General features: G+C 35.6%; 5 protein-coding genes across 9 annotated transcripts; 2 read left to right on the plus strand and 3 right to left on the minus strand.

The window, feature by feature from the left end:
• Positions 1-927: 927 nt before the first annotated feature.
• On the minus strand, positions 928-3,185 carry LOC111442056 (regulatory protein NPR5-like). Of its 2 annotated transcripts, none has more exons than XM_023079312.1 (2): positions 2,579-3,185; positions 928-1,945 (listed from the first exon to the last, which is right to left on the minus strand). In XM_023079312.1, exons 1-2 carry the CDS (start codon positions 3,050-3,052, stop codon positions 977-979), a joined length of 1,443 nt encoding a protein of 480 aa, XP_022935080.1. In that variant the 5' UTR covers positions 3,053-3,185; the 3' UTR covers positions 928-976. The 2 variants fall into 2 exon arrangements, with proteins under 2 accessions (XP_022935080.1, XP_022935079.1); XM_023079311.1 differs by having other exon boundaries at positions 928-1,948.
• Positions 3,186-11,206: 8,021 nt separating this feature from the next.
• LOC111442061 (ganglioside-induced differentiation-associated protein 2) lies at positions 11,207-13,268 on the minus strand. Its single transcript, XM_023079317.1, has 3 exons — positions 12,951-13,268; positions 12,406-12,670; positions 11,207-11,645 (listed from the first exon to the last, which is right to left on the minus strand). The coding sequence occupies exons 1-3, from the start codon at positions 13,198-13,200 to the stop codon at positions 11,411-11,413; spliced, it is 750 nt and encodes a 249-aa protein (XP_022935085.1). The 5' UTR covers positions 13,201-13,268; the 3' UTR covers positions 11,207-11,410.
• Positions 13,269-13,289: 21 nt separating this feature from the next.
• Positions 13,290-16,405, minus strand: LOC111442057 (uncharacterized protein At3g28850-like). The gene is made up of 2 exons (XM_023079313.1): positions 15,143-16,405; positions 13,290-13,371 (listed from the first exon to the last, which is right to left on the minus strand). The coding sequence occupies exon 1, from the start codon at positions 16,199-16,201 to the stop codon at positions 15,158-15,160; it is 1,044 nt and encodes a 347-aa protein (XP_022935081.1). The 5' UTR covers positions 16,202-16,405; the 3' UTR covers positions 13,290-13,371; positions 15,143-15,157.
• Positions 16,406-19,286: 2,881 nt separating this feature from the next.
• LOC111442054 (pentatricopeptide repeat-containing protein At2g35030, mitochondrial) lies at positions 19,287-21,721 on the plus strand. Its single transcript, XM_023079309.1, has one exon. The coding sequence runs from the start codon at positions 19,434-19,436 to the stop codon at positions 21,381-21,383; it is 1,950 nt and encodes a 649-aa protein (XP_022935077.1). The 5' UTR covers positions 19,287-19,433; the 3' UTR covers positions 21,384-21,721.
• Positions 21,722-22,329: 608 nt separating this feature from the next.
• On the plus strand, positions 22,330-25,100 carry LOC111442062. 4 transcript variants are annotated; one of them, XR_002710264.1, is made up of 3 exons: positions 22,334-22,693; positions 24,693-24,703; positions 24,736-25,100. XR_002710264.1 is itself a non-coding variant. In XM_023079321.1 (2 exons), exon 1 carries the CDS (start codon positions 22,508-22,510, stop codon positions 22,652-22,654), a length of 147 nt encoding a protein of 48 aa, XP_022935089.1. In that variant the 5' UTR covers positions 22,330-22,507; the 3' UTR covers positions 22,655-22,682; positions 24,664-25,100. The 4 variants fall into 4 exon arrangements, 3 of the variants coding, with proteins under 3 accessions (XP_022935089.1, XP_022935086.1, XP_022935088.1); XM_023079321.1 differs by having other exon boundaries at positions 22,330-22,682; positions 24,664-25,100; XM_023079318.1 differs by having other exon boundaries at positions 22,334-22,681; positions 24,692-25,100.
• The last annotated feature ends 90 nt before the right edge of the window (positions 25,101-25,190 follow it).

Genomic DNA, 25,190 nt, shown 5'->3' on the forward strand with positions numbered 1-25,190 from the left:
TATTTTCAACAAAATGTAGTTTGAAATTCACGCCCTCAAATATTTTGTTAAACCGAAAAAAAAAAAAAATACACATCAAATATCTATCAACATGTAATTTAGTAGGTCAATTCTCTTACCCTACTTTTATTTTATGAGTTCAACAACATAGGGAGCGAGTATTCAAACTCGATAATATATATCTTAACTAATTAAATTAAGCTCATCAATTTTAAAAAAAAAAAATTAAACATAGAAATCAAATGTAACAAGGAAAGAGAGAATGAAAAAATGGACACAAAATTAGAATTATAATTATATTATTCTTTTTTTATTTTTCAACCATATAAATATATTAGTCAATTTGTCTATCAAAAAATCAAATTATTCTCCCAAAAAGATATCAATCAATCGACGTTGTCGAGTTGATATCTAATATCATATATATACAACATCGAGTTGATATCTGATATCATATATATACATATCTATCGCTATTTTAGCTCATAATTGTCTGGACAAACTAAAATCAACTACAAATGGCATATTTCTTATAATTAGAATCCAAAAAAAAAATATTATGATTTTGATAAGGTAAAGAGATATATTTGATTAATATGAAGAATTGTGAAAAAGAACCAAAAGGGTTTGAAAAGATTGACCTGTCTCCCAATCACAAAAGAACAAATTTTGAAGCAAATCTGAGTATGCTTATTTGTCTGATTCATACCTTCACGACTCAACTCAAAAGCCCTACAAAACTGAACTAATTAAACAAAAGAGAATCAGTCTTAGTTCTTACTCGAACGTCGTTCGATCAATCCGAAACCTGTTTGAGCCTATTTAACGAGTTATTACTCGTAGAATTTGGTTGAAAGGACTTGAGCTCGTCGTGAATTCGTGTATGAGCTTACAAATTTGTTCTTGTGAGTTCAATATAGATATAGATAGATGATATATGTGAATTTTATATAAAAAGATTTTGATTTTGCTTACATTAAAAGTCGTGGGAATGATGATACATTGTTGGGACACAGCCTCCTTGTGATCCATGCCTGTGATCATCTTCTCGAACCGATACTGATGCCCCGAGATTCAGATAAACCAATCTAGAATCGAGATTCAGATTGCTGATGTTATTGCTGTTGCTGCTACTACTGTGATCGTCGCTAATCGGTGGATATATTGGAGACGATGAAACATCATTGATATTAACATTGGCATTGGCATTGACATTTCCTTCTTCTCGAGATAGAACCAATGCAGCGGACTGAACGAGCTCGAGGCAGAGCCTAAGCTTGTTCGGTTCGATGTGGGTTAGTCCAGGGACAGCGCCTTTGAAAAGGAAGTCCGAAGTTAGGGTTCTTAGGATATCCAACGGTGTGACACCATCGACCGTTTGGACATTCGGGTCGGCATGATGATCGAGTAAGACAGCAACCATGTCGGGCGACACCATTTCCGCCGCCATATGGAGCGAGGTTTTGCCTGTCGGACCAGCGGGGTAGTTAACGTCGGCAGCGCCAAGCTCAAGCAAAGCCTTGACAACTTCCCGGCTGCAATTCTCCACAGCATAATGTAAGGCCAAAGCTTCATCAAGATTCAACCCTTCACCCATGACCATGAGCTTAACAAGCTCAACGTCGGAGGAGTCTAAGGCCCTTCTCATACGACGAATCTTTTGATCTTCGACGTCGGCGGCAACCGATAAATCATGGTGGTGATGGTGGTGGTGGTGGTGGGGGATTAGAGAACGGCGGGCCATGGAGGATTTCAGCCGTAATTCTTCTATTTTAGCCACCACATCAATCGGTAAATGTTTGGCAAGCACCTCCGGCGGGAGGCCGGATTGAGACACAAGGTTAGAACAAGTGGACCAAAGTTGATGCATTTCTTGCTTTCTTGAAGCTAATAAAACCTTCATTACATCTTCAATGGAGGCCTTACCCACCATGCTTCCCAATTGCTTCTGCCAAAAACCCAAAAACAAAATCAAATAATTTCTCGATCTAATGAAGAAAAAACCCAAATTTAGAAAGTGTTCATCCAAATTACTAAAAAAAAACCCAAAAAAGTCCAATAATTCATCATTTTAATCGAAAAAACTCAAAACCCAAAAGGGAAATCAAATAATTTGTCGATTTAATGAAGAAAAAACCCAAATTTATGAAGTGTTTAACCAAATTACTACAAAAAAAAAACCCAAAAAAGTTCACTAATTCATCAATTTTAATCGAAAAAACTCAAAACCCAAAAGGGAAATCAAATAATTTGTCGATTTAATGAAGAAAAAACCCAAATTTAGAACGTGTTCAAACAAATTACTAAACAAAACCCAAAAAAGTCCATTAATTCATCAATTTTAATCGAAAAAACTCAAAACCCAAAAAGGAAATCAAGTAATTTATGGATTTAATGAAGAAAAAACCCAAATTTAGAAAGTGTTCAACCAAATTACTACAAAAAAAACCCAAAAAAGTCGACTAATTCGTCAATCTTAATCGAAAAAACTCAAAACCCACATGAGATAATAGGATTTGAGCTCGAAAGTCAAAAACTTTATCATAAAATCCAAAGGAAAAAAAAAAAAAAAAAAAACCTGAGTGAGCAAAGCGAGCTGTTCAACGCCGAAGGCTCTAGCGGCGGAGAGAGTGTCAAGAGCAAGATGAACGGCGGAGGAGCAATGCGTGTGCCAGCACCCTCTATCGCCGCAATTAGGCCTCGGCTCTTGCTTCTGCGGCACGATCGAAACCTGTCCACTGTACAAAAATTGCAACACCAACAAAAACACCTCGTACCCCACCGAGTTCACGGGAATTACTTGGGAAGTAGCCGCCCTGGACGGCGGAGACGGCAGCGGCGGCGACCCAACGGGGCTCAGGAGATCGAGTCCATGCGGCTCCGGGCCACAAAAGAACTTCCTGAAAAACAAGCTCCTAGCGGCTAAGATGCAGCGGTGGGCGTGGACGAGACGGCCCTCCACGCTGAAGGTGACATCGCTGAAGGCCTGGCCGTTGATGAGGAGATTAAGGTAATCTAGAGAAAGGGATCTTAGGGAGTCTTCCAGGCTCATGGCGGCGCTCCTGGATTATGATCAATTTAAAACCCCCCTGGCGGCGCTCATGGAGGAGGTGTGGTGGCGCTTTGTTGCTATCAGATATTTTTTTTCTAACAACGGTGGAGAATTGCGAAATGTAGCCTCTTTTGGGCGGCTGAGGTATTATAAAGGTTTTTTTTTTTTTTTTTTTAAAACCATTAATTAATTATATATATATATATATATATATGTATGAATATGTATGTATGTATATATATATATATGTATGTGTACGTGTGTGTCTATATATGTGTGTATGCATGTATGTATGTAGATATATGTGTATGTGTATGTATATATATATATATTATGTATTTATGTATGTATATGCATGTATGTGTATACGTATGTGTATATATGTATATATGTGTATTTATATATATGTATGCGTACGAGTGTATGTATGCATGCGTATGTGTACATATATATATATGTATGTATTTATGTAGGTATAAATATGTATGTGTATATATATATATATGTGCATATATGTGTATTTGTATATATGTATGTGTACGTGTATGCATGCATGTAGATATATCTGTATGTGTATATATGTATGTGTACATGTGTGTGTGTATGTGTATGTGTATGTATATATATGTGTGTATATATATATATATATGTATGTATGTAGACCTCCCGTGCGAGGGATGAGATCGAGACAGAGAAACCTACAGGGTAGGGATTGGGCAAGCACGAAGATGGAGATAAGAATATAATCTCTGTCTTCATCCCAATTTAGTTAATAGGAAGAAATTTTACACTTCAGTCAGAATTCGACTCTACAAGTTAAATGGACTATCTGTAAACGCATATAATTCACGTATTTTATGAAACAAAACTATAGGAATTTCAAAATATTGAGTAGGGGTTTGATGGAATATTTTAACCTCAAACTATATCTTAATTTTATAATAAAGTTTTGTATGAAGACAAATATAAGTAATGTAAAGAGAGGAAATAAAATCCATTGGATTGACAGCACAGACCACTGTCTGTCTTATGATGTCTAAGACCATGGACTTCACATTTGACTTGTCTTTTCACATTTTATTCCCTTTCTCTCTCTTCACCTCTTTTAGTGCCTTTTATTTCTACACTACTTTTCTCTAAACCCCCTCAATTTTCTCATATTTACTCCCACACCCCACAATTTCATTCATCTTTTTCTTTAGTCCCTCGACGTAGTTTAGTGGATAAAATATTTCGACGTAGTTAGAGCCTTCACACCGAAACTTCAAGGAAAGATGAACTAGATTACCCCTTCATGTTATCAGGTCGTCTGTGAAGAGTTTATTACGGTTGGCTCTCCTCATATTAATGATATTAACAAAGTATAGTGTTATATCATGACGGGCCTACATATGATAGTTAATTCAAGAATTGAGCTGTTCCTTATCTGTTTTGTATGATTTTCATGAGATATTGTGTTGGGATAGATCGGGAAACTTAAGTGTGGTTGCCTGGTTTATTAGAATTGACTCGACATGTATCAAAGTTGGGATTGATAGGGACTGCACACCTAGACGAAGTATGTACCACGTGGTGACAAGAGCCCATAACATTTAAAAGAAACCGAAGCCGTGCGAGTTGAGCATTTTTATGTTCAATTATGCAACTCGTTTCTTTTTGAATGGTATATAAAATTACGTGACACGTGAAAATAGCGTTTTAAAGTAACGAACAAAAAAAGAAATGATGCATTTGAGGAGATAGAGCCAATGGAGGTGTGAAAGGGTTGAATGGTTGTAGCTATCAATCAATCTCAGTGGCATATTTATATGTGTATAAGCAATTATTTATTTTCTCTTTGAAAATTACATAAATAGAGAGAAAAAAAGAAAAAAAAAACAAACACAAAGACAAGACAGATTTTGATATTTATTAGGTTACCTTCTTCCAACTATATCTTGTCTGTCCATTGCTTACAATCATCAAATCTTCTTTGACTTTTGACTTTTGACTTCGATTCATTCTCTCTCTCCTCCATTATCATTCTTTCAGATTCTACATCGATTTAAGAGGAAAACGAGTGCTAGTAAGAATGCTAATTTTGAAAGGAGTAGATCGTGAGATCTCAGAGAGAAACGAGTGCTAATGAAGATATTGATCTTAAAAAGAATAGATTGCGAGATCCTACGTGATTGGAGAGAGGAGCAAGTACCAGCAAGGATGTTGGGCTTCGAAAGGAGGTGAATTGTGAGATCCCACATTGATTGGGAAGATAAACGAGTGTCAGCGAGAGCACTGATCTCGAAGAAGGATAGATTATGAGATCACACATCGATTAGAGTAAGGAACGAAATATTCTTTATAAGAGTGTGAAAGTATTTCCCGTTCTCTCCCTCTCCATTATCACGTAGGATTGTTTCACGTTGGTGTCTCTATTTGTGATGCCAAAATTAGGGTGGGTTAGTAATTAATTGGATGTAATGTTAATGGAAATGGAAAAGACAATTCTATAAATGGGAAATGAATGAGAATCCAATCAAAGAAAATACATTAATTTTTTTATTATTATTATAAGAAATAAATTTTGTGGAGGAAAATAGAGTCAACCTAATCAAAATTTCCATTCCTAATAATGGTGCAATAAAATTGTTGGAGTCAATTCAAATCCTTTTCTTCCATTGCGTCAACCTCAAAATACATCAATTTCAATAAACATTTGTTTTTGTGCTAAATCTATACAAATCAATTAAAATTTTAGTTTAAATTTGAATTTATATTGGATTCAAATTAATTAAAATTTTATGAGTCATGAATTTTGAGTTTACCGTTAACTTTAAAAGTTTATTATAGTTTAAATAAAATTTATAATTATTTTTTATTATCTATCTTTCAACAATTTTTGAAAATTAAATTTTATGTCTAGAACATAATTTTTCAAAATATATATTGAAATTAGGTTGGAAAATAAATAGATTTTTTTTTCATGAATTTTATTAAGAACATAAAATTTAATAAATACTTCAAACAATCCGAATTCAATATTTTACCGTTGGATTAGGTTGAATTTATTATTGAATAAAGGTTATTTACCACCTGGACAAAAAAATAAAGACGATAACAAAATTTTCAAAAATATATAAAAATTGGATTCAAAATCATCTTAAATTAAATACAACCACAAAACCTTAGATTATTCCAACTTTGAAAAAAAAAAAATAGAAGCTTTTTTAGGAGAAATGGAAGGTTGACCGATTTTGACCTTTGGATTGGAAGTGATTGCCCTAAAGTTAGAGCTCCATCTCTCTCCCACACAAAAGATTTATACACTCAATCTTGACTTTCCCCAAATCATGCCACCTTTGACCTACACACACACACCCCATGCATTCCTTCCCCTTTGCAACTCTTTTTTTTTTTTCAATCCAATTAAATATAATGTAAAAGATTTTAAATTTTTTTACTACGAACATGTTTGATCGGATCGTGTTGATATGAAGAATGCTATCGGATGAAACAAATCATTGATGGAATTCTGATATTGACTATAATGATCGAATGCTCATACCGATGCATTTTTACATCCCACAGCTTCGGTAGATCGCTTTGCCCCATTCATCTTCAACGCAAGAGCGCTTAATCAGTGAGCTATTACGCACTCTTTCAAGGGTGGCTACTTCTAGGCAAACCTCCTAGTTGTCTTTGCACCCCTACCTCCTTTATCACTAAGCGGTCATTTAGAGGCTTTAGCTGGTGATTCGGGCTGTTTCCCTCTCGACGTTGAAGCTTATCTTCCATCGTCTCACTGACCAACCTTGACTCCTGTTATTTTGAGATTATCGCTATTAAAGAACAAAATAGGAAAAATCAATGCTGAGTAAATAAAATCTTAAAATGGGATTTCATAATTGAACATTGTTCATAGTCTTGAAATCTCATTCGTCTCGTGACAACCATACAAGCTCATGTATGAATCGAAATGAAAAAAAATAGCAAGAACGAGTATAAAATATTTACCACACGAGTAACAAAATTGTTTTGTAAATAAGATGGCGAGGTTGGCACCACTCAAAGTAGAATCTAAGCAATAACACATCCACTTTCTTATTCTCCCCTTTGACTCTCCACTAATAAGCTTAAACTTAGCATCATCATGATGCCATTACAATCTGCACTCATTTTCTTCAGCTTTACATCACATTATTTTGTGTATGATAATTGGGAAGAGGCTTAGACCTCCACTAGCTTCTATAAAAGAGTAGTTGGTGGAGAAATTAAACACATGCTATCAAGTAGCCTAAAGATCAATCTAGTTCTACTAAGACCCAATTCAAAGTTGAAGTTCGGTCATCGAGTAATTTAGGTACCATTTAGTGACAAACTTTCTTTTTTGTTTTTAAAATCTATGTTGTTCTTGCAAGATCTTTAGGGAAATTGAAAAGGAAGATCTTAAGCTCTACTCAAACCCAATTGAAACTATAAATTTTCCAAAAAGTTCAGAAAATTGAAGAGGAAAAAAAAAAAAAAGGGAATGTTGGGTGAAGAGTTTTCCAAAATCCAAAGGCATGGCCAAGCCTAATGAGGCAGAGATGCGCATGTGAATATCCAAGGATTGGAAGTGATTTGACAAGACGAGAAGAAGGGAAGTAGTGGCATCAAAAGAGGGTAATGAGATGCAGACATTTGAGCTGACCTTTCAACCCCAATAAACAACAAACCAAAAAAATACAAAAAAAAAAGACAAACAAATTCATCACCCTCTCTAAAACTGTCCACATAAACCCTAACCCTAAACAAACAGAACCCTCTCTCTCCCCCACTGTAAGAAGGTTAAATGATTGTGGGTTAAATCAAATTGTGTAAAAAAATCTCTATGAACTTTTAACCATACTCACTGTGTCGGATGGATTCTTAATCTCCTTATGAAATAAACTTTTGATTTTGTGTTTAATGGACATCTGACATATCTAAAAATTAAAAAAATGTAAGAATTTATTGAAAACAAAATCGATTATTGGAATACTAGATAAGCTTGAAATTCCATTTCAAAACTTAGTACATGAGTTACTCCTATAGTCCTATAGTTATCAATGAGTTTTGAGTTTGGAACCTAGTGTTTATCTAATACTCATATCCAATAATAAGCTTTAGTTCTATAATTTGAAGCTGCTGGCTAAAATTTAATGTGTAGAAAACAGGGCACTGATTCTCACATGGCTAATAGCTCTGACCCACCACCCACCACCCTTCTGAGTCGGACTCAGTTTTCTGTCTTTTGGTAAACATGTTGCGTACAGAGAAGCCACACAGTTGGTGATTGTAATGGGACACTTCATTAAAACAGAGAGAGAGAGAGAGATGTAGAAAGAGGGTTCACAAGTCTCGTCTCTCTTTCAGGGTTTTGTTTCATTCCTTTTGCTGTCTTTTGGTTCCCTCTGGATTTGCCTGTCTCATTGGGTTTGCTCCATCTTCCCCCCTTCCTTACCCCTGATCAGCTCTGTGTTTTGTGCAATAACCCCAAGTTTTAACTCATGTTTAAGAGCTTCAACCCTCCATTGGGTATTTGCATTAAATGTACATTTGTCCATTGTGTTTGTATCACTATTGGGTTGTTTTAACTAAAGCTAGTTTTGTGAGGAATTTCAAACCCTATTGGTTGGTTTACCTACATTTCTCGTCGTGGAGAAATTACTCGGTGAAGCTGGTATAATGTGACTTACGCTTTTGTTATTGTGTCCTAAGTACAAGAGAGAATTTCATCGAACTTTGGTCATATAAAACTTTAGATTTTTCTCTTCTATATCCAACTTTAGGTAATTGATCTCCACTCAATTAGGTTAGTCTTCATATAGTTGACATAATGTTTTGCGGGCAATCGTTGAATATGGTAGAAATTTTAAGATCTTCGTACTTTTGTGAACATCTTTTTAACTAACTTGTTCTAAAATTCTAATGGAGCACTCTAGCTTTTAATTTTTTTTGGCTTGGACTTGTGGACCTCTAACTCATTTCTTGGGCTTTCAATTTGTAATGACTTCAGCCCACTCTACCTACTAAGTCATAAAAACCAGCTTATTCCAGCAGGGAAATGACAATATAATAAATAGAATCTTAATATCTTCTATATGACTAAACTAACACTTAATCTAATGAAATCACTTTCTATTGATTAATATAGAGAAATAACAATGTGGGGGACTAAATAAAAACTGATCTTCAAACTACAAGGACCAATTAGAAAGCAAATTCAAACTTCAATGATCAAACATCAAATGAAAACCAAATTCAAATCTCAAGGATCAAAAGAATTAGTCTTGAAAACTTCAGAACCAAATAGATATACATGGGCATGTAGTCTAATTTTTGTACGCCTACCCATCCCTTCCACTTGGTTTATTTTCTACCACAAGATCTTCATCTAGCTTTCTAAGAGAATTTTTCGTGGGTATTATAAGCAAAAACTGCTACCTTATTTCCATGGCAAAATCTTCGAGAATATGATAGTTATTGGCAAGGTTAAAACGAAGTGTGAATGGTTTGATTTCTAAAGAATCTAAAGCTTTAAAAATGAAATGGGAAGCCAATCAAGTTGAAGTTAAGTTGGTCATCAGTATCAGAATCATATTCCTAAGCTTTATTCCCACGAAACACTACAAGCTTTAGTGAGGATTGGATCGATATATATATATATGGGTAATAGCAGACAATATTCTACCTCAAAGCTTCAAAGATGCCCATATCAGAAGCAAAACAAGACCATCACCCACCAGGTTATTTCTCTCTTCCTCTCCCTCAAAGGTTTCACACTGTCTCTCAATCTAACTGTTCTAAACTATAGGGCACCCGACCGAGGATGCCAGGACAGGCAGGAAGAAACGGTTCTGGGACACTACAAAGAAACGAGGAGATAGAAGTTTTATTGAAGGATGGTGGGCATTTTCTTTCTTTTTTTTTTCTTTTTTTTTTCCTTTCATTTTTCACTTGAGGAAAAAAAAAATGTTACCTGATAAACTTGTGGATTGGATGCAGTCTTTTTGCATTGTGCTGCTGTTGGCTTTGTGAGGCATGCTGCTGATCCTCCTGGGTGATTGTTCTGTTTATTGTAATTAGTGTTATATCAGCAACAAGGGATCTAGTGTATTGTATAAATCAACTTTTATCTACGAGATAGAGACTTGCACCTGTACTTGCCTAAGATTTTCTAGAGCATACACAAGTTTTAGACCTGATTCTGATCATATCATTATTCCTTTGTACCAAAAAGGCCAATCTTTCTAACAAGACATGGTAGATGAGGAAAATATAAATTCAAATCCCAAAAAGGTTATATAACATAGATTGTAATTATAAAGTTTTTGGTCACTGTTATATATTTGAACTAACCTTCCTTGGCTTGTGAGATGTGTCTATTCTTCTTCCAATGCTCTGGGTGATCAGTCTGGTTCATAAACTCTTCAGGGTTTTCTTCCTCCTTCACACCATGAAAATTCACTCCTAAAATAATCTGAAACCAAAATATAATATCATCTAACAGAGAACATGATGAATAATTTACATATAAAGAGTGAAGGAAACTAGACATCCAAGGAACTTTCAAGTTTGTCAGAAATTTACAGCCCTGAATCCTTACCGTCATGACTTGTTCGCACCCAATGCAACTACCAGAGTCAAGACAGAGATTTGGTAATTGGAAACTCCATTATGATTCTGTGGTGTGTATTGTAATGCAATCATATCCATAAACAACATTCCTGCCTGTAGCCTTTGCATTTTCTTGCTCCTTGCCATGTAGAAGAACAAAACAATTAAAAGCAGGAAACTCAAATGCCTTAATCTCAAAGTGAATTACCTTGATGACTTAAATGTGCTGCAAAGTTCGTACTTTTTCTACGAGAAATACTTACTCTAAAAGTACTTTCCAGAGTTATTAAAGTTTCATAAAAGTTTCATAAAAGTTTTGAAAAATGCTCTAAATAAGCTGAAAAGCACTATTTATCCCCTTTCAAAAATCGTGTCGAACTCGCCCTCAATATACCTTAGGGTGATTAGATGCAAGGTCACGCTATCTCCTTGCATTATATGACACGAGATAAAATAATTTGAATAAGCTATCAACTACAACCATAATGAAGAACACAAGAGCCCATTGACAGATAATTAAACATTTGAACCAGTTGGTAAGGATAAAATAAATGAGCATCTAACATTGGCAGGCAATCAGAAATAACATCCCATTCAGTTTGCAAGCAACACTAGAGAAGTTACTAATACAAGCTACACAACACATGTACAAACTTTTTATTGTTTAGCCATGGCTCATGTTAATTGCCCATAAGCCTTGGAGTTGCCTGAGATCAAATACAACTTCTTTAACCAGGCTTACTACATCATGTACTGCCTTGACGTCCATCTCTCCTCATATCTCCCAAAGGAGTGGGCAGAATAAGGTGCCCCTGTGACATTGAGAGAATCAGGTTCAATGCCGTAATCTGTCAATGGTCTGTGTTCAAGAACTTCATCGTGACTTTTCACAAAATCAGGAATTTCAACCTCTCCCTTCTTTATATCGTCTGAAAGATATTGAAGGCGGCTCACATACTTGATTTTCCAGTACAAACTACAAAAGGAGAATAAATCTTATCAAACAAACTACACAAGATGTATGTTTAATACGCTTTCAAACTTCTAGGCATAAATCATTCAAGATATACAGCATTAGAGGAGACGGATAGCACAAAATTTCAAGTAAATTAAACAACCATAGTAACTCATACCATAGGTTCTCCCCACTACCGTAAAGATTATATTTTCTAGTGAGATGCTTTTAAGAATTGAAAAAAACTATATATTTCCAACGATACTAATAATTTCTGGTAGCATCATATTGATTACATCCCTACGAAGAAGAACGGTTACCTGTTTCTTCCCTTGTTATTTGCTTATAGAATACATCAATAAAAAAAATTATTATTATATACATATACATAAATACATATATATATATAATAACTAAACTAACTAAACCGGGTATGAGAATGTAACTGCTTTCATGTTCATATACATATACATATACATATACATACATACATATATATACAGTATGATGAAAGAAAAGGCGTGATTGTAAAAGTATCAACTGAAAACTATGAAAATTTCAGCTGCAAAAATAAATGATAATAATATTGCAAGAGCAATGGTAAAATTCTCAAAGTTTGTGAAATCAAAAAGAAGATAAACAATTACTAATTGAAGCACTAATAAGAAGAAACTGAATTCTACGCATAAAGAAGCAGCATTAATTGCAAATGTTAAACCTTAATTTAATTAAAAATATTGATCAAATCTCAACAAATTCAACATATGGTGAACGCACTCACCTGCCACTTAGGAAAAACCGGCCTAGAGTCGCCAAGACAAGCCTTGAACGGAGACCAGGATGTACAAAGTAGAGAGTTTGAAGTCTATCCTTGTAATCAGACGGAAGTTCTTCATAAATCCACCTCAAGATGGTTAAGCCAGGACAATTATCGTCCTTCTGGGCGGTTGTATGAAAGTACACAACGCAAAATGGACCCTCTGACAATTCGTTCTGAAATTTATGGAGGATATATTTCTTCAGCCGCTCTCCACTTACAACCACAGCTGTGTTCGAAGAAATATCGTGCTTAGAAAGCAAGTTGCAGTTATTGAATTCTAATACAAGAAAATATTAAACAATATTTCGGAACAGAAGTTTGTGCTTAAACGTTAGCCCCATCAATTTTATGGTGATATCAAGAGAAGACAGAGGGCTAAGAACATTACTACTAAGAAGAGGTTAACCGTAAATTCGTCATTAAGTCTCGAAATTGTCAAACTAAAACAATGAAACCTCAAAAATCAATAACAGAAGAAAAATCATAATACGGAATCGCTGCTTTACCTGGATAGTACTTCCCGACGACGCGGAGGATTCGATTCCCAGCCTTATCGGAGCCCTCGAGACGGACAAACTGCAAGAGATCGAGATCGGAGAAATCCTCATCAGATGAAAGGTTTTGAACGCAATCGTGCCAATTTTCAGCCTCTTCAGACTCCTTGTCCTTGCCTTTATCAGCCAAAAGTGGCCGCGAATCAATACCGCATTCGGAAGGGAGAATGATGACAGAGAAATCGTTCGGGGTGCTGCCCATATCTGCTTCGATCTTCTTCTCACTTTCCCCTGATTCGTCTCTCGCTATTTAAAGGTGGAATCGAGTTCAAAAGCAACAACCAGCTCGCATTCGTGAAATAATGAAGAAAATTACATGAATGGACCGCATGATGCTGAGATCGCCATTGTTGGAGCTTTGATTGGAGGAGAGCTGAATTCAGTGCTAGGGTTTACGGTATCAGAGCTTTAGGCGATAAAAACCTCTTTTATTGTGACGTCAAGATCGTGAAGAAGATAAGATCGATGGGTATATTAAATTACAATTTTTTTTAAATTAAAGGTACTTTTATTTATTTACCCTTAATTTTACATTTAAAAAAATCTATGAATATTTTTTATTAAAAAAAACCTCATAATTTATTAATTTTTAAATTAAAATTAATTGATTTATTAATTATAAAAATATTTATTCTAAAACCACTCCTAGAACTAAATATCAAAATAATTATAAATTTTAATTTTAATAAATAATTTATAAACAAATTATTTTTATTAAAACTACTTATTATAATTTATTTTTTTATATAATTATTTTAACACGAGCATAGTTTAATTAATAAATTACGAAAATAATAATTTAAATAGTTAAATAATAAAAGCTGTAGAAAGTATTGGTGCTACTTGTCATCATAAAAGGCCAACCAATTACCTACCATGGACAAAAGACAAAAACCCTATCTTCAAAATACAAGGGTGTATATATATATATATCCAAAATAAAAATTAAAAAAAATCCTAATTGTTTCTTTTCTTTTCTTTTTTTTAATAAAAAAATTAAAATTTTAAAGAACCTTTTTCATTCACTTTTAACCTTCCACTCAGTTCGTTTCATTTCAAAACGACTAAAATCACTTTAGAACACATTTTTAATTATTTAAAATCAATTTAGTAGTAAGACAATCATGCTTAAAAGTATAATTTTAATGATTAAATATTTATTTAAAAATGATTTTAAACCGAACAAACTAACGACCCAGATTAGCAGTGTCCTATTTGAGTTTTCCATTTCGGGCTTTCCCTTAATGTTTTAAGAGGGCATCTGGTAGGGGAAGGTTTCCACACCCTTATAAAGGTAATTTGTTCTCCTCCCACCGAATGTGGGACATCACAATCCATCCCCCTCTGAGCCCAGCGTCTTCGCTAGCACTCGTTCCTTTCACCAACCGATGTGGGACCACCACCAAATCCACCCCCTTTGGGGCCAACGTCTTTACTGGCACACCGCTTCGTGTCTACCCCCTTTGGGGCCAGCGTCCTTACTGGCACACCGCGCCTCGTGTCTACCCCCTTTAGAGCCTAGCGTCCTTATTAACACACTGCCTCATGTCTACCCCTTTCAGGGAAGAGCAAGAAAACTAGCACATCGTCCAGTGTCTGGCTCTTATATCATTTGTAACGACCCAGATCCACTACTAGCAGATATTGTCCTCTTTTGACTTTCCCTTTCGTACTTCCCCTCAAGCTTTAAAACGCGTCTGTTAGGGGAAGGTTTCTACACCCTTATAAAGGGTGATTTGTTGTTTTCCCCAACCAATGTAGGACATCACAAAAACGTTGTCCAATTATCTACGACACTGTTTGCTTAACGCAACCAAAACCCGTCCTCCCCCTCTCTTAATACACAGTAAGTTCACTATTTTACCTTATGCATTATCCATCTATTTAGGTTGGGAGCCAAAACATAAGCCTTCCATAACACAATCGAACAAAGTCATTTGGATCGATTAACATAAGCTCAATCTAATTTAAGTTATCTTATTCTCAAACATCTTAAAAACTCGAACGAACCCAAGATCTAGGGTTCATAACTCAGATATATTTAGAAGAACACATAGATAATGATTATACAGTGTTCATACCAATATGAACAAATAAATCACAAGAACAAGCTGCAGCAAAGAAGAAGCGTTTTGATATCGTACCTAAATTCTTTGCACTCAGATGCAGCAATCAGGACACTTAATCAAGCCATTTTCATTACAATCAGGGCATCTTCTCAGCTCTCCTTCTTCTTCTTCGAACACCTTCCGGCTGCCATGGCAGTTAGGGCACGGCACAAACCTCGCTTCCCCACACCGTTCACACACAGTTTTCACCTCCCGAACTGGAAATCCCACTAAGAGCTTTCCCAATTCCCCGCACTCGTTTAGCTGTTTGATTTCCTCGGCACCGCCGATGTGATTTCCTCGTATGAACACTTGTGGTAGACTTAATTTCTTCCCTCCAATCGCACTCTGTAACTCTTTTCTGTACGATGAATCCATGGAAATGTCGCGTTCGTCCACCGGAACTCTGAATCCTCTGAAGATCGTGCGAATCCAGCAGCAATCCTCGTAGGTTTTCCGGATTCCTCGCAAGCTCGTGAAATAGATTACTACTTTGTCTTCTCCGCCGGGGAATGAAGAACATATCGGACTGGAATCGACTGATTTGGCGGTTTTTTGGTAGCCATTGGAGGCTAATTGCCGGGAGGAGAGAGCTCGTCGGTAACTTAAAACGACGTTAGGGTCTAATTTAGCGAGGAGAGCTTCTTCGGACAAATGCTGCCAGAGCGGTTTGACTAAGGAAGACGGCGCATCGAAATCCTCGGATCCGACGGTTTTGAAGGGGGGTTTCTGAATCGCGAGGTTGGGGTTTGGAATGGGGTCATCGAGGCCGTCCATTAGTTCCCAGGTGTTGATGACGGAATCGGGGGAAAAAGCGTGGTCCGAATCGGCGGCGGTGGATGATTGAGAGTGGTCGGCGTGTTCTGGGGCGGTGAATTTGAAGGCATTGGGGTTGGGGCGGTCGATGAGGAGGAGAGAACCGTAGGTGGTGGAAGTGAGAGTGACGAGATGGTGGGTGTCGCCGTGTTTGATGGGGGGGTGGTGGATGAGCGGCGTCGGAAGAGAGAAAGCTCTGGGAAGCGGCGGAGAGGAAGGGGAAGCCGTCTCAGCGTCGGCGGAGGGGAAAGTGATGGGTCTGGAAGCAGAACAGCCCATAGAGAGGGAATCGAAGAACTAAACAGCTTCTTCTTCTTCTTCTTCTTCTTCTTCTTCTTCTTCTGGTTCTTGTTGTTCAAACCGGTTGAGAAAAATGGCGGATTAAAGAAGGAACTGAATTCGGTGAAGAAGAAGGAGATGAAATCTCTCTCTCCTCTCTGTCTCTCTCTCTAACAGTCACCACAAGCTGCAGAAGAAACGCGGTTGGGACTTTGGAAATTGCCTTATTTAAAACTAATTAATATATATATAATTTATGTCCAATAATTTAGGGAATGATCATAAGAAATACATATCTATTGGTATCCTTTTGGTATGTTTAAAATAAAGTTATGAGAGTATGCTCAAAGTAGACAATATCGTACCATTGTAGAAGATGGTGATTCCTGACATAGTACCAGAGTCATGTCCTAAACTTAGTCATGACAATAAAATCCCCAAATTTAAACAAAAAATTGTGAGCCTCAAAGGTTTAGTCAAAAGTGACTAAAGTGATGAACAAAGAGTGTACTCTGTTCAAGAGCTTCAGAGAAGAAGTCGAGCCTCAATTAAGGAGAGTCTATTTGAGGGCTCCATAGGCCTCAAGAGAGATTCTATAGTGTACTTTGTTCGAGTGAAGAATTGTTGGGAGAGAGTCCCACATTGACTAATTTAGGGAACGATGATGGGTTTATAAACAAGAAATACATCCTCATTATTACGAGGCATCTCAGGAAGCCCAAAATAAAGTCACGAGAGCTAAACTTTTTAAATTAAATTTTTTTTACCTAAACAAATGAACCGACACAAATCTAACTATAAAAAATTAATATTCCATAATCTTAATAATTACTGTCTATTCCATAATCTTAATTTTTAAAAAATATTCTAAAAAATTAATATTAATTTCAAAAATAATTACTGTCATGAAAAAATAGAAAGCAACGTTAAAATGTGCATTCCCAAGGAAATTAAATGTTACTGTATTTTTGGAATATATCGGCTGAATTCAATTGTACGCATAATTTTTTATTTTAAAAAATAAAATCCAATGCATCCAATGGAGTATTTTATTAATAATTGTGGCCAACCAACCAATAAAATAATTTCTACATTTTGACTTTCTACAATACACTCTTATTTATTTATTAATTAATAACTAATATTTTACTTTTGCTCTAAATTTGGAATCTTAATTCAAAATATGATCCCTCAACGGCTCAAGTGGGTTCCCTTAATAGATTCAAAATATGATCCCTCAACGGCTCAAGTGGGTTCCCTTAATCAAGTCACTGCCTATGAGTCGTCGGCTCATTCTTCAACAGGCACGCGGTTAGAGTCCTGGTTTCCTCCCACTGCTTGGAAGCTTAAGGTTTCATGTTCTATTTCACTCCTTGATGGGGTTCTTTTCACCCTTCTCTCACGGTACTACTTCGCTATCGGTCACCCAAGAGTATTTAGCCTTGCAAGGTGGGATTCACACGAGTTCCACCTATTTAAAATATTTTGTTTTGTATATATAAAATAAAAAAATAAAAATAAATCTTAGAACGTCAAATACTAAATTATTTTATTATTTTAAATAAAACATGTCTAACTTAGAGTATTAGATGTTAACTTTTAATGATATTGATTGAGTCACCTACTTCCTTTACTTGAATATCACAGTAAAAGAATATAAGCGTTTAAATTTATATAATTTCTTCGAGAACAGGTTGGACATGGGCACAAACAACAAAATTCAATGACTAAGTTTTAAAAAATATATTTTTGTTTTCCATATATTTATTTTATTTTGATTCATAATTATTTTTTATTATTTATTTTCCATAAATAAATGAGGTAAATTTTCAAAATAAATTATCCATCTTAATTAAATATTTAAAAATAAATATTCACTTATATACAAATACAAAATTTGAATAAATGACTCAAACAACTCAAACCAGCCCAACCAAAAAATATTATAGTTGGCTTCGTTTGGATATATTATTCAATAACAATTATTTTGGTTGAAAAATTTTACCCGAACAATCAGATCCAACCGAACTTATTAATATTCTTAGTTGGTAAAGGTATCTCACACTTTCGAATCATTGGTTTATAATGCGACTCGGTTCACTTGGATAGAGCCTTGATTTTTTAAATTATTAGCATATGAAAGTGTTGGAGGTAAGATATTAAATGGGCTTTAATAATGAATCTTTAGGGCAACCACCCACAAATTAATGTGGGTCATGTGGTAATTGTCTTTTGATTATAATGAGTACCAAAGTTATGGATCAAATTTTTTTTTTCACGTTAAATATTTGATATCTATGGTTTACCGAATTTTATTAGCCAATAGAATTCGAGCATTTATTAAGGGTTGTCTGGTTTGGTTGTCCCATTTACAACTCAAACAAATTAATTGACCAAGTGCTTGGAATCTTCTAAACTTGTACTTTTATTTTTATTGTTATCAAATAATGTGTAATTTTTTAATTATTTTTTTGTTTAAAATTTGTCGAGAAAAATGTTGGAATATTATTTTGGTCGATGATATATGTCTAAACATTAGAAATGTGACGAATTTTTTTTAATTATATATATATATTTATATTTAAAAAATAAATATTTAATTGTTAAAGATTATTGAGAGTGGGTCTCACATCGGCTAATTTAAGGAATGATCGTAAGTTTAATATATATATAGAGAGAATGATCGTGTGTTTAATATATATATATATTAAAAAATAAATATTTAATTGTTGGAGATGATTGGGAGCGAGTCCCACATTGGTTAATTTAGGGAATGATTTATAAGTAAAAAAATACATCTGGGGCTTTTGGGAAGCTGAAAGCAAAGTTAGAGCTTATTTTAAAAGCATTTTTTGGAATTTAATTTAATAAATAAAAAGAATTTTTTTGTAATAACTATTTCAATTAAAAGTTCTTTAAAATCTACATTTTTAGTAAATTAATTTAAAGTATTTATTAGTAATTTATAATTATTTTTGATGCAATTTAAAATTAATTTAATTCTCAAAATTTTATTAAAATTACAAAAAAAAAAAAAAAAAAACTTATAAATTGATTTTTATTTTGAAAAAGAAAATATGGGGAAAAAATGGAAAGAGAACAAAAATGGAAAGCATGATTGTCTTCTTCTCCGTCTTTCACGAGCCACGGCGTATGCAGCCGCCCCGTTGTTTCTTCAATCTTCTTCTCCGGCGAGCCTTAGGCGGCGGGGATACGCAATAAGTGGATACAAATGTCTTTATTGTATCAGGTACCGATTAGGGAAATTTATGCTAAAGAGACGACCAGAGTTCTTCTTTCTTGCTTTGCTAGATATGTGCGTATCTTGTGCAATTCGCACAACTCGAGGTTATCGTCGCCGTTTTCTACCTATCAAGTTGTGCCCAAAATCTCATCAACAGATAGAGACTATAGTGCCAATTCGAATGTTGCACGCACGAACTGGCTGATCACAAAGCTTGGTAAAGAAGGAAAAATCGGAGAGGCACGTAGGGTGTTCGAGGAAATGCCCGATCGAGATGTGGTCTCATGGACTGCAGTAATTACAGGGTATATCAAATGTGGAATGATTGAGGAAGCTAAGAAGCTATTTGATAGAGATGACGCTATAAAGAATGTTGTTACTTGGACAGCATTGGTTAGTGGATATGTAAGATTGAGCCGGATTGAAGAGGCTAGAAGCTTGTTTGATGCCATGCCAGTTAAGAATGTTGTTTCGTGGAACACTATGATTGAAGGGTATGCGCGAAAGGGTTGGGTCGATCAGGCTTTTGATTTGTTTAAAAGAATGCCTGAGAGGAATGTGGTTTCTTGGAACACTGTTATTACAGCATTGATGAAAAGGAGGAGGGTAGATGAAGCTCAGGAGCTCTTTAACCAGATGCCAGAGAGAGATGTGATTTCTTGGACGGCCATGGTGGCTGGTTTGGCAAAAAATGGGAGAATTGATGATGCCCGTTTAGTGTTCGATAAAATGCCTGAGCGAAATGTGGTTTCCTGGAATGCTATAATTACTGGGTATGCTCAGAATACGCGGCTGGATGAGGCCTTTGAACTGTTTGAGAAAATTCCAGAGAGGGATGTGCCTTCATGGAACGCCATGATTACAGGGTTCATTCAAAACGGCAAGCTTGAAAGGGCAGTGGATTTGTTCTATAAAATGCCTAACAAAAATGTTGTTTCTTGGACAGCAATGATTTCTGGACATGTACAAGATGGGCAAAGTGAAGAAGCATTGAAGATTTTTTCAGAAATGCAAGCAGCCAACAATGTAAAACCAAATGAAGGAACTTTTGTGAGTGTATTGGGTGCTTGTAGTAACTTAGCCGGTCTTTGCGAGGGACAACAGATTCACCAGATAATAAGTAAGTCGGTATACCAAGGAGTTACAGATGTAGTATCAGCTTTAATAAGCATGTATTCAAAATGTGGGGAGTTGGATATGGCTCGCAAGATATTCGATGATGGATCGACGAGCCACAGAGATGTAGTTTCTTGGAATGGGATGATTGCAGCCTATGCTCATCATGGCCATGGCTACAAAGCAATTCGTTTATTTGATGAAATGCAGGCATTGGGATTTCGTCCAGATAATGTCACCTATATCGCGTTGCTTTCTGCTTGTAGTCATGCTGGCCTTGTGGATGAGGGGTTGAAATACTTCGAAAATCTCGTAAGAGATGGGTCTATAACACTAAGAGAAGATCATTTCACATGCTTGGTCGATCTTTTTGGCCGAGCGGGACGACTCCAAGAGGCATTTGATTTCATCAAAGGGCTTGAGGATAAGCCTTCATCGTCTGTTTGGGCAGCGCTTCTTGCTGGATGTAATGTTCATGGCAATATAGATTTGGGTAAGTTAACGGCTGAAAAGCTTTTGGAAACAGAACCAGAGAATGCTGGAACCTTTATGCTGCTATCTAACATATATGCTTCAACTGGAAAATGGAGAGAAGCTGCCAAAGTAAGGTTGAAAATGAAGGATAAGGGATTGAAGAAGCAACCTGGTTGCAGTTGGATAGAAGTTGATAATGCAGTGCACGTGTTCGTAGTGGGCGACAATTCTCATTGCCAATCTGAAAATATTTATCTTTTACTTCATGATCTGCATATGAAAATGAAGAAGATTGGTCATACATTATATGAAGATTTAACAATGGATTTGAATCTTGTGATTCCATGAGCCTGTAACTGGTAGCAAATTTGCTTGGCCAACCATATGTTCTTCAACGTTGCTACACCCAGAGGTTGGTTCAATTCCTATGTTCATCTCCATATCTCTTCCCTGCCATATTCACAGGCAAATGGCAAGCAGGGAAGCGAGCGGCTTGTACTGATGTGATTGCCTCCACCGTCAACAACTAAGCTAAATCTTGTGCGCCCTTTGTTACAGGTCTGTTTTTTTTTAGTCTATGAACTATGTTATTTTAAGAAAGGGATATAGTGGGAAGCAAATGTGAGATCCCACGACAGTTGGAAAGGAGAACAAATAATTTTTTATAAGAGTGTGGAAACCTCTCCTTACCAAACACATTTTAAAAACCTCCCGGGAACGAATCATTCTTTATAAGGGTGTGGAAACTTCTCATTGATAAATGCGTTTTAAAAACTTTGAGAGGACAATATCTAATAGCAGTAGGTTTTTCTATCCATTTCAATAACCATACTTTTGTGCTTTGGCAACTGGAACAATCCATCCATGGCGAAGAAGCAATCGAAGGAGTTGTTTAAAGAAGAAGCACAGAGTGGTAGTGTTCTTCGTGTGATTTTTGCTTTTGATTTTAAGAACATATTGTTAGAGGATCTATGATTTTTGTTTTTGAGATGAGACAGGAAACTAAAAACAAAATCACTAGAGTTTATACTTAAAGTGACCATATCATGTCAACACATATATTTCGATATATTATTCCTTATTTTTCAGATTGATTGATGTTAATTATATGTAACACTTCAATCCAAAAAAATCAAAATGCACGGGAATAAGAAATAATATATCGAAATATATGGGCAAAAATTTAACATTTATAGAACAATTACTATAAATTTTATTTTTTCTTTAAAAGAAAAAATTCCCGTAAAATAAGATGATCTGAAAAAGGAAATTGTGGTGAAATCGGCTTTAGCTACACGCTACGGGTAGCATTTCTTCAACCATAAAGTTTGCAGCTTTATCTTTTACTCAGCCCAAGAACCTCTGCCTCTGTTCTCTAATGGCTTCCTCCAAATCTAATCCAACTCCTTCTATGGATATGCTCTGAAACTCCCAGTCCACGCCTCTACCTCGAATAACACACCGGAAAGGCCATGGCAATGACATGGCACATGGCGTTTTGGATCGCTAACATGGTTTGGGTAGCCTTGAGCGACTGTGTTTCTTCTTGTTTGGCCATCGCCGACGAGGTCGCGGGCTCCATCAGAACTGGTGATATTGGCCCTTTCCACATTGGCTGACCGGAGATTCTTCGATTTCGTCAATTCGTAACCCCTCTGGTTTGTATCCTAACTCGGAATTTTCTGATTGTTTTCCATTTTGGTGTTTTGTTTTCACTTCTGAAGTTTGAATGTTTGTTTCAAAAAGCTTGTTTGAATCGTCTGATTTTCCCATCTCGGATTTCTGCAAATTATGCTCTCCATGTGCTTGATTATAGGGTTCTAGAGTCCGTTCAATCATTTTTCTCTTTCTCAATAATGTGAAGTGTGATTAGGAATGCCAGTACGCAACAATTGTTTTAGGGAGTCCTGTGTTTTTCAAGAAATTGAAGAGGTTGCAATTTGAGTTGCCATTCTTGTTTATTTCTTGCTTTCTTTTACAGAGAAATTATAGCTACCTAAAATGGGAACTGTATGAATTGGTTTGGCCTTCATTGATTCAACTGATACCATCAAGTTTGGAGATATATTCTGCTTCTAGTACCATTGGGTGTTTAACATTTGATCATTGTTCATTCAACATATTAACTATACGTCAATATCTGATATTTTGTACTGTCTTATGCTCTATTCTTCAATGGGTCTCTGTAAGATATTCTTTCGTTTTCTGAAATACCAATTGTCTTTAATATATCAAATGACACTGGAAATTTGGCTATTAATTTCCTTTGTAAAACTAGAAAAAGATGGCTGATTCTGGGCTGTTTGTATAGATCTGTTGTGAAGTTTGTAGAGAAATATTATGGATATTATTAGGAATTGATGATGAGTATAGCTTATGTTAAGGATATTTAGCCTTTCATTACGGTTTACCATAGCTATCATATTTGACCTTTTATTATAGGCAAATATCTATATATTTAGCCTTCCATTACGGTTTACCGTAGCTATCATATTTGACCTTTTATTACAGGCAAATATCTATACATTTAGCCTTCCACTACGGTTTACCGTAGCTACCATATTTGACATTTTATTACAGGCAAATATCTAGATATTTAGCCTTCCATTACGGTTTACCATTGCTACCATATTTAACCTTTTATTATATGCAAATATCTAAATATTTAGGTTTTTATTATGGTTTACCTAGCTACCATATTTGACCTAGCAATTATCTTGTATGCATTTATTGCTCTTCCCAATTATTGTTTTTTCATTTCTTTTATAATTTATTTGATGATTATAAATAAAGAGTTTTACTACTATTGAGGTGTGATAATTTTAACAAATATTCTTAGCTTAAAGTAAGGTTTGAACGAGTATACTTCTAAAACAATGAGTGGAAGATAGGAGGAGTAGTTGAGCACGCAAACCTAACAAGGTAAGTCAGAAGGTTCATCTTGGAATAGGTGCTTAGACAAATCTTGAGGCTGAAGACTTGCCTATAACTGAGGACTAATCACCTTAAGCTAGCTAGTGAATGGATGTCAAGCATCCCTTATAAACTAGATACGCAGCAGGAATAGAGTTGACGAGCTAAAGCTTCCTGGAATGGCTTTTTCTGCTTTTTCGAGTCTAGATATCCACATTCTAGTATGGGTTTCCTTCACTACCCTTCCTCGCTCAAGCCTTCAACCCTCTCTCTCTCTCTTTTTGCTTTTTGGATCTTGGTAGTTGAATCTTAAGTGTGCTAGCCGGGTTAAGCCTCTACTCGAAGGCAGCTATCCCTTTTCTTTGTATGTTTAACTACGACTCTTTGTCTACCTAATGGGGGTACATACACAACCCTCAAGCTCAACAGTTAGGTTCGACTCTAATCTTATTGGACACCCAATGAAAGGCTGACATTCAACAACGACTTGCAAGTTTATATTTGTATAACTGCTCAAGATAATAGGCACTATACGTTAATATCTATAAAAACCTAGCATGTAAATAAATAACAATGACAATGTCATGGTTTATTAATGCAGGAACAAACTGCTATAGTTGCACACTTCTGGTTATAAATCCCCAGATCCTACTCATATGATCAGCAATGAATTGTGGATAAAATTATATTTTACTGTTGCTTCCATTCTCAATAGGTGAAGAACGATAATACGTTCATATGCAGGTAAAAAAGAATGGCAGATCAAAATTTGAGTATGTAGGCAAAGCTATTAGTAGATGAGGACGAACTGTGAAAGCTGAGGAACAAAAGTTGCTGTGTTGGACTCTGGCTGCTGCTTCCACACCCATCCTGAATTGGTAAAAATTGTATATTCTTGAGTCATCTGCATGTTTTAGCTAGTTGGAGCGCTATGACCACGAGAACCTGTTAATTTGAAATATTTCGTATCGATTACTTACGTGCAATCTTGTTAAAACATTTAATTCCTAAGAACTTTTTGATAGTTTTAGTTTTCTCGATTTCTTCTTACTATAGTTTATATACATTGAACAAACTCTTGGTCAAATATGTGTTAGGGCAATTCATTCTACCTCCTTCGGGAGAGATAATGCTTGTTGGATATTTTGGTTTGACACTGATACCCACTGAATTGAGTTTTACGGAGTTGTGCCAGCTTTATGTAGAGCGGAAATAGGGAAGTGTTAGGCCATATATGGTAGA

Source organism: Cucurbita moschata, unplaced genomic scaffold (assembly GCF_002738365.1).
Source record: "Cucurbita moschata cultivar Rifu unplaced genomic scaffold, Cmos_1.0 Cmo_Scf00004, whole genome shotgun sequence".
NCBI lineage: Eukaryota > Viridiplantae > Streptophyta > Magnoliopsida > Cucurbitales > Cucurbitaceae > Cucurbita > Cucurbita moschata.

Bases quoted from the DNA above. Each gene is read 5' to 3' on its own strand.
- LOC111442056 (XM_023079311.1), bottom strand. From the start codon at position 3,052: ATGAGCCTGGAAGACTCCCTAAGATCCCTTTCTCTAGATTACCTTAAT. The intron at 1,949-2,578 runs GTTTTTTTTTTT...GGTTTTTGGCAG, and splicing joins AGCTCGCTTTGCTCACTCAG to AAGCAATTGGGAAGCATGGT.
- LOC111442061 (XM_023079317.1), bottom strand. From the start codon at position 13,200: ATGGGCAGCACCCCGAACGATTTCTCTGTCATCATTCTCCCTTCCGAA. The intron at 12,671-12,950 runs GTAAAGCAGCGA...CTTCGAACACAG, and splicing joins CGTCGGGAAGTACTATCCAG to CTGTGGTTGTAAGTGGAGAG. The intron at 11,646-12,405 runs GTGAGTGCGTTC...CTCCTTTTGTAG, and splicing joins CGGTTTTTCCTAAGTGGCAG to TTTGTACTGGAAAATCAAGT.
- LOC111442057 (XM_023079313.1), bottom strand. From the start codon at position 16,201: ATGGGCTGTTCTGCTTCCAGACCCATCACTTTCCCCTCCGCCGACGCT.
- LOC111442054 (XM_023079309.1), top strand. From the start codon at position 19,434: ATGTCTTTATTGTATCAGGTACCGATTAGGGAAATTTATGCTAAAGAG.
- LOC111442062 (XM_023079321.1), top strand. From the start codon at position 22,508: ATGGCAATGACATGGCACATGGCGTTTTGGATCGCTAACATGGTTTGG.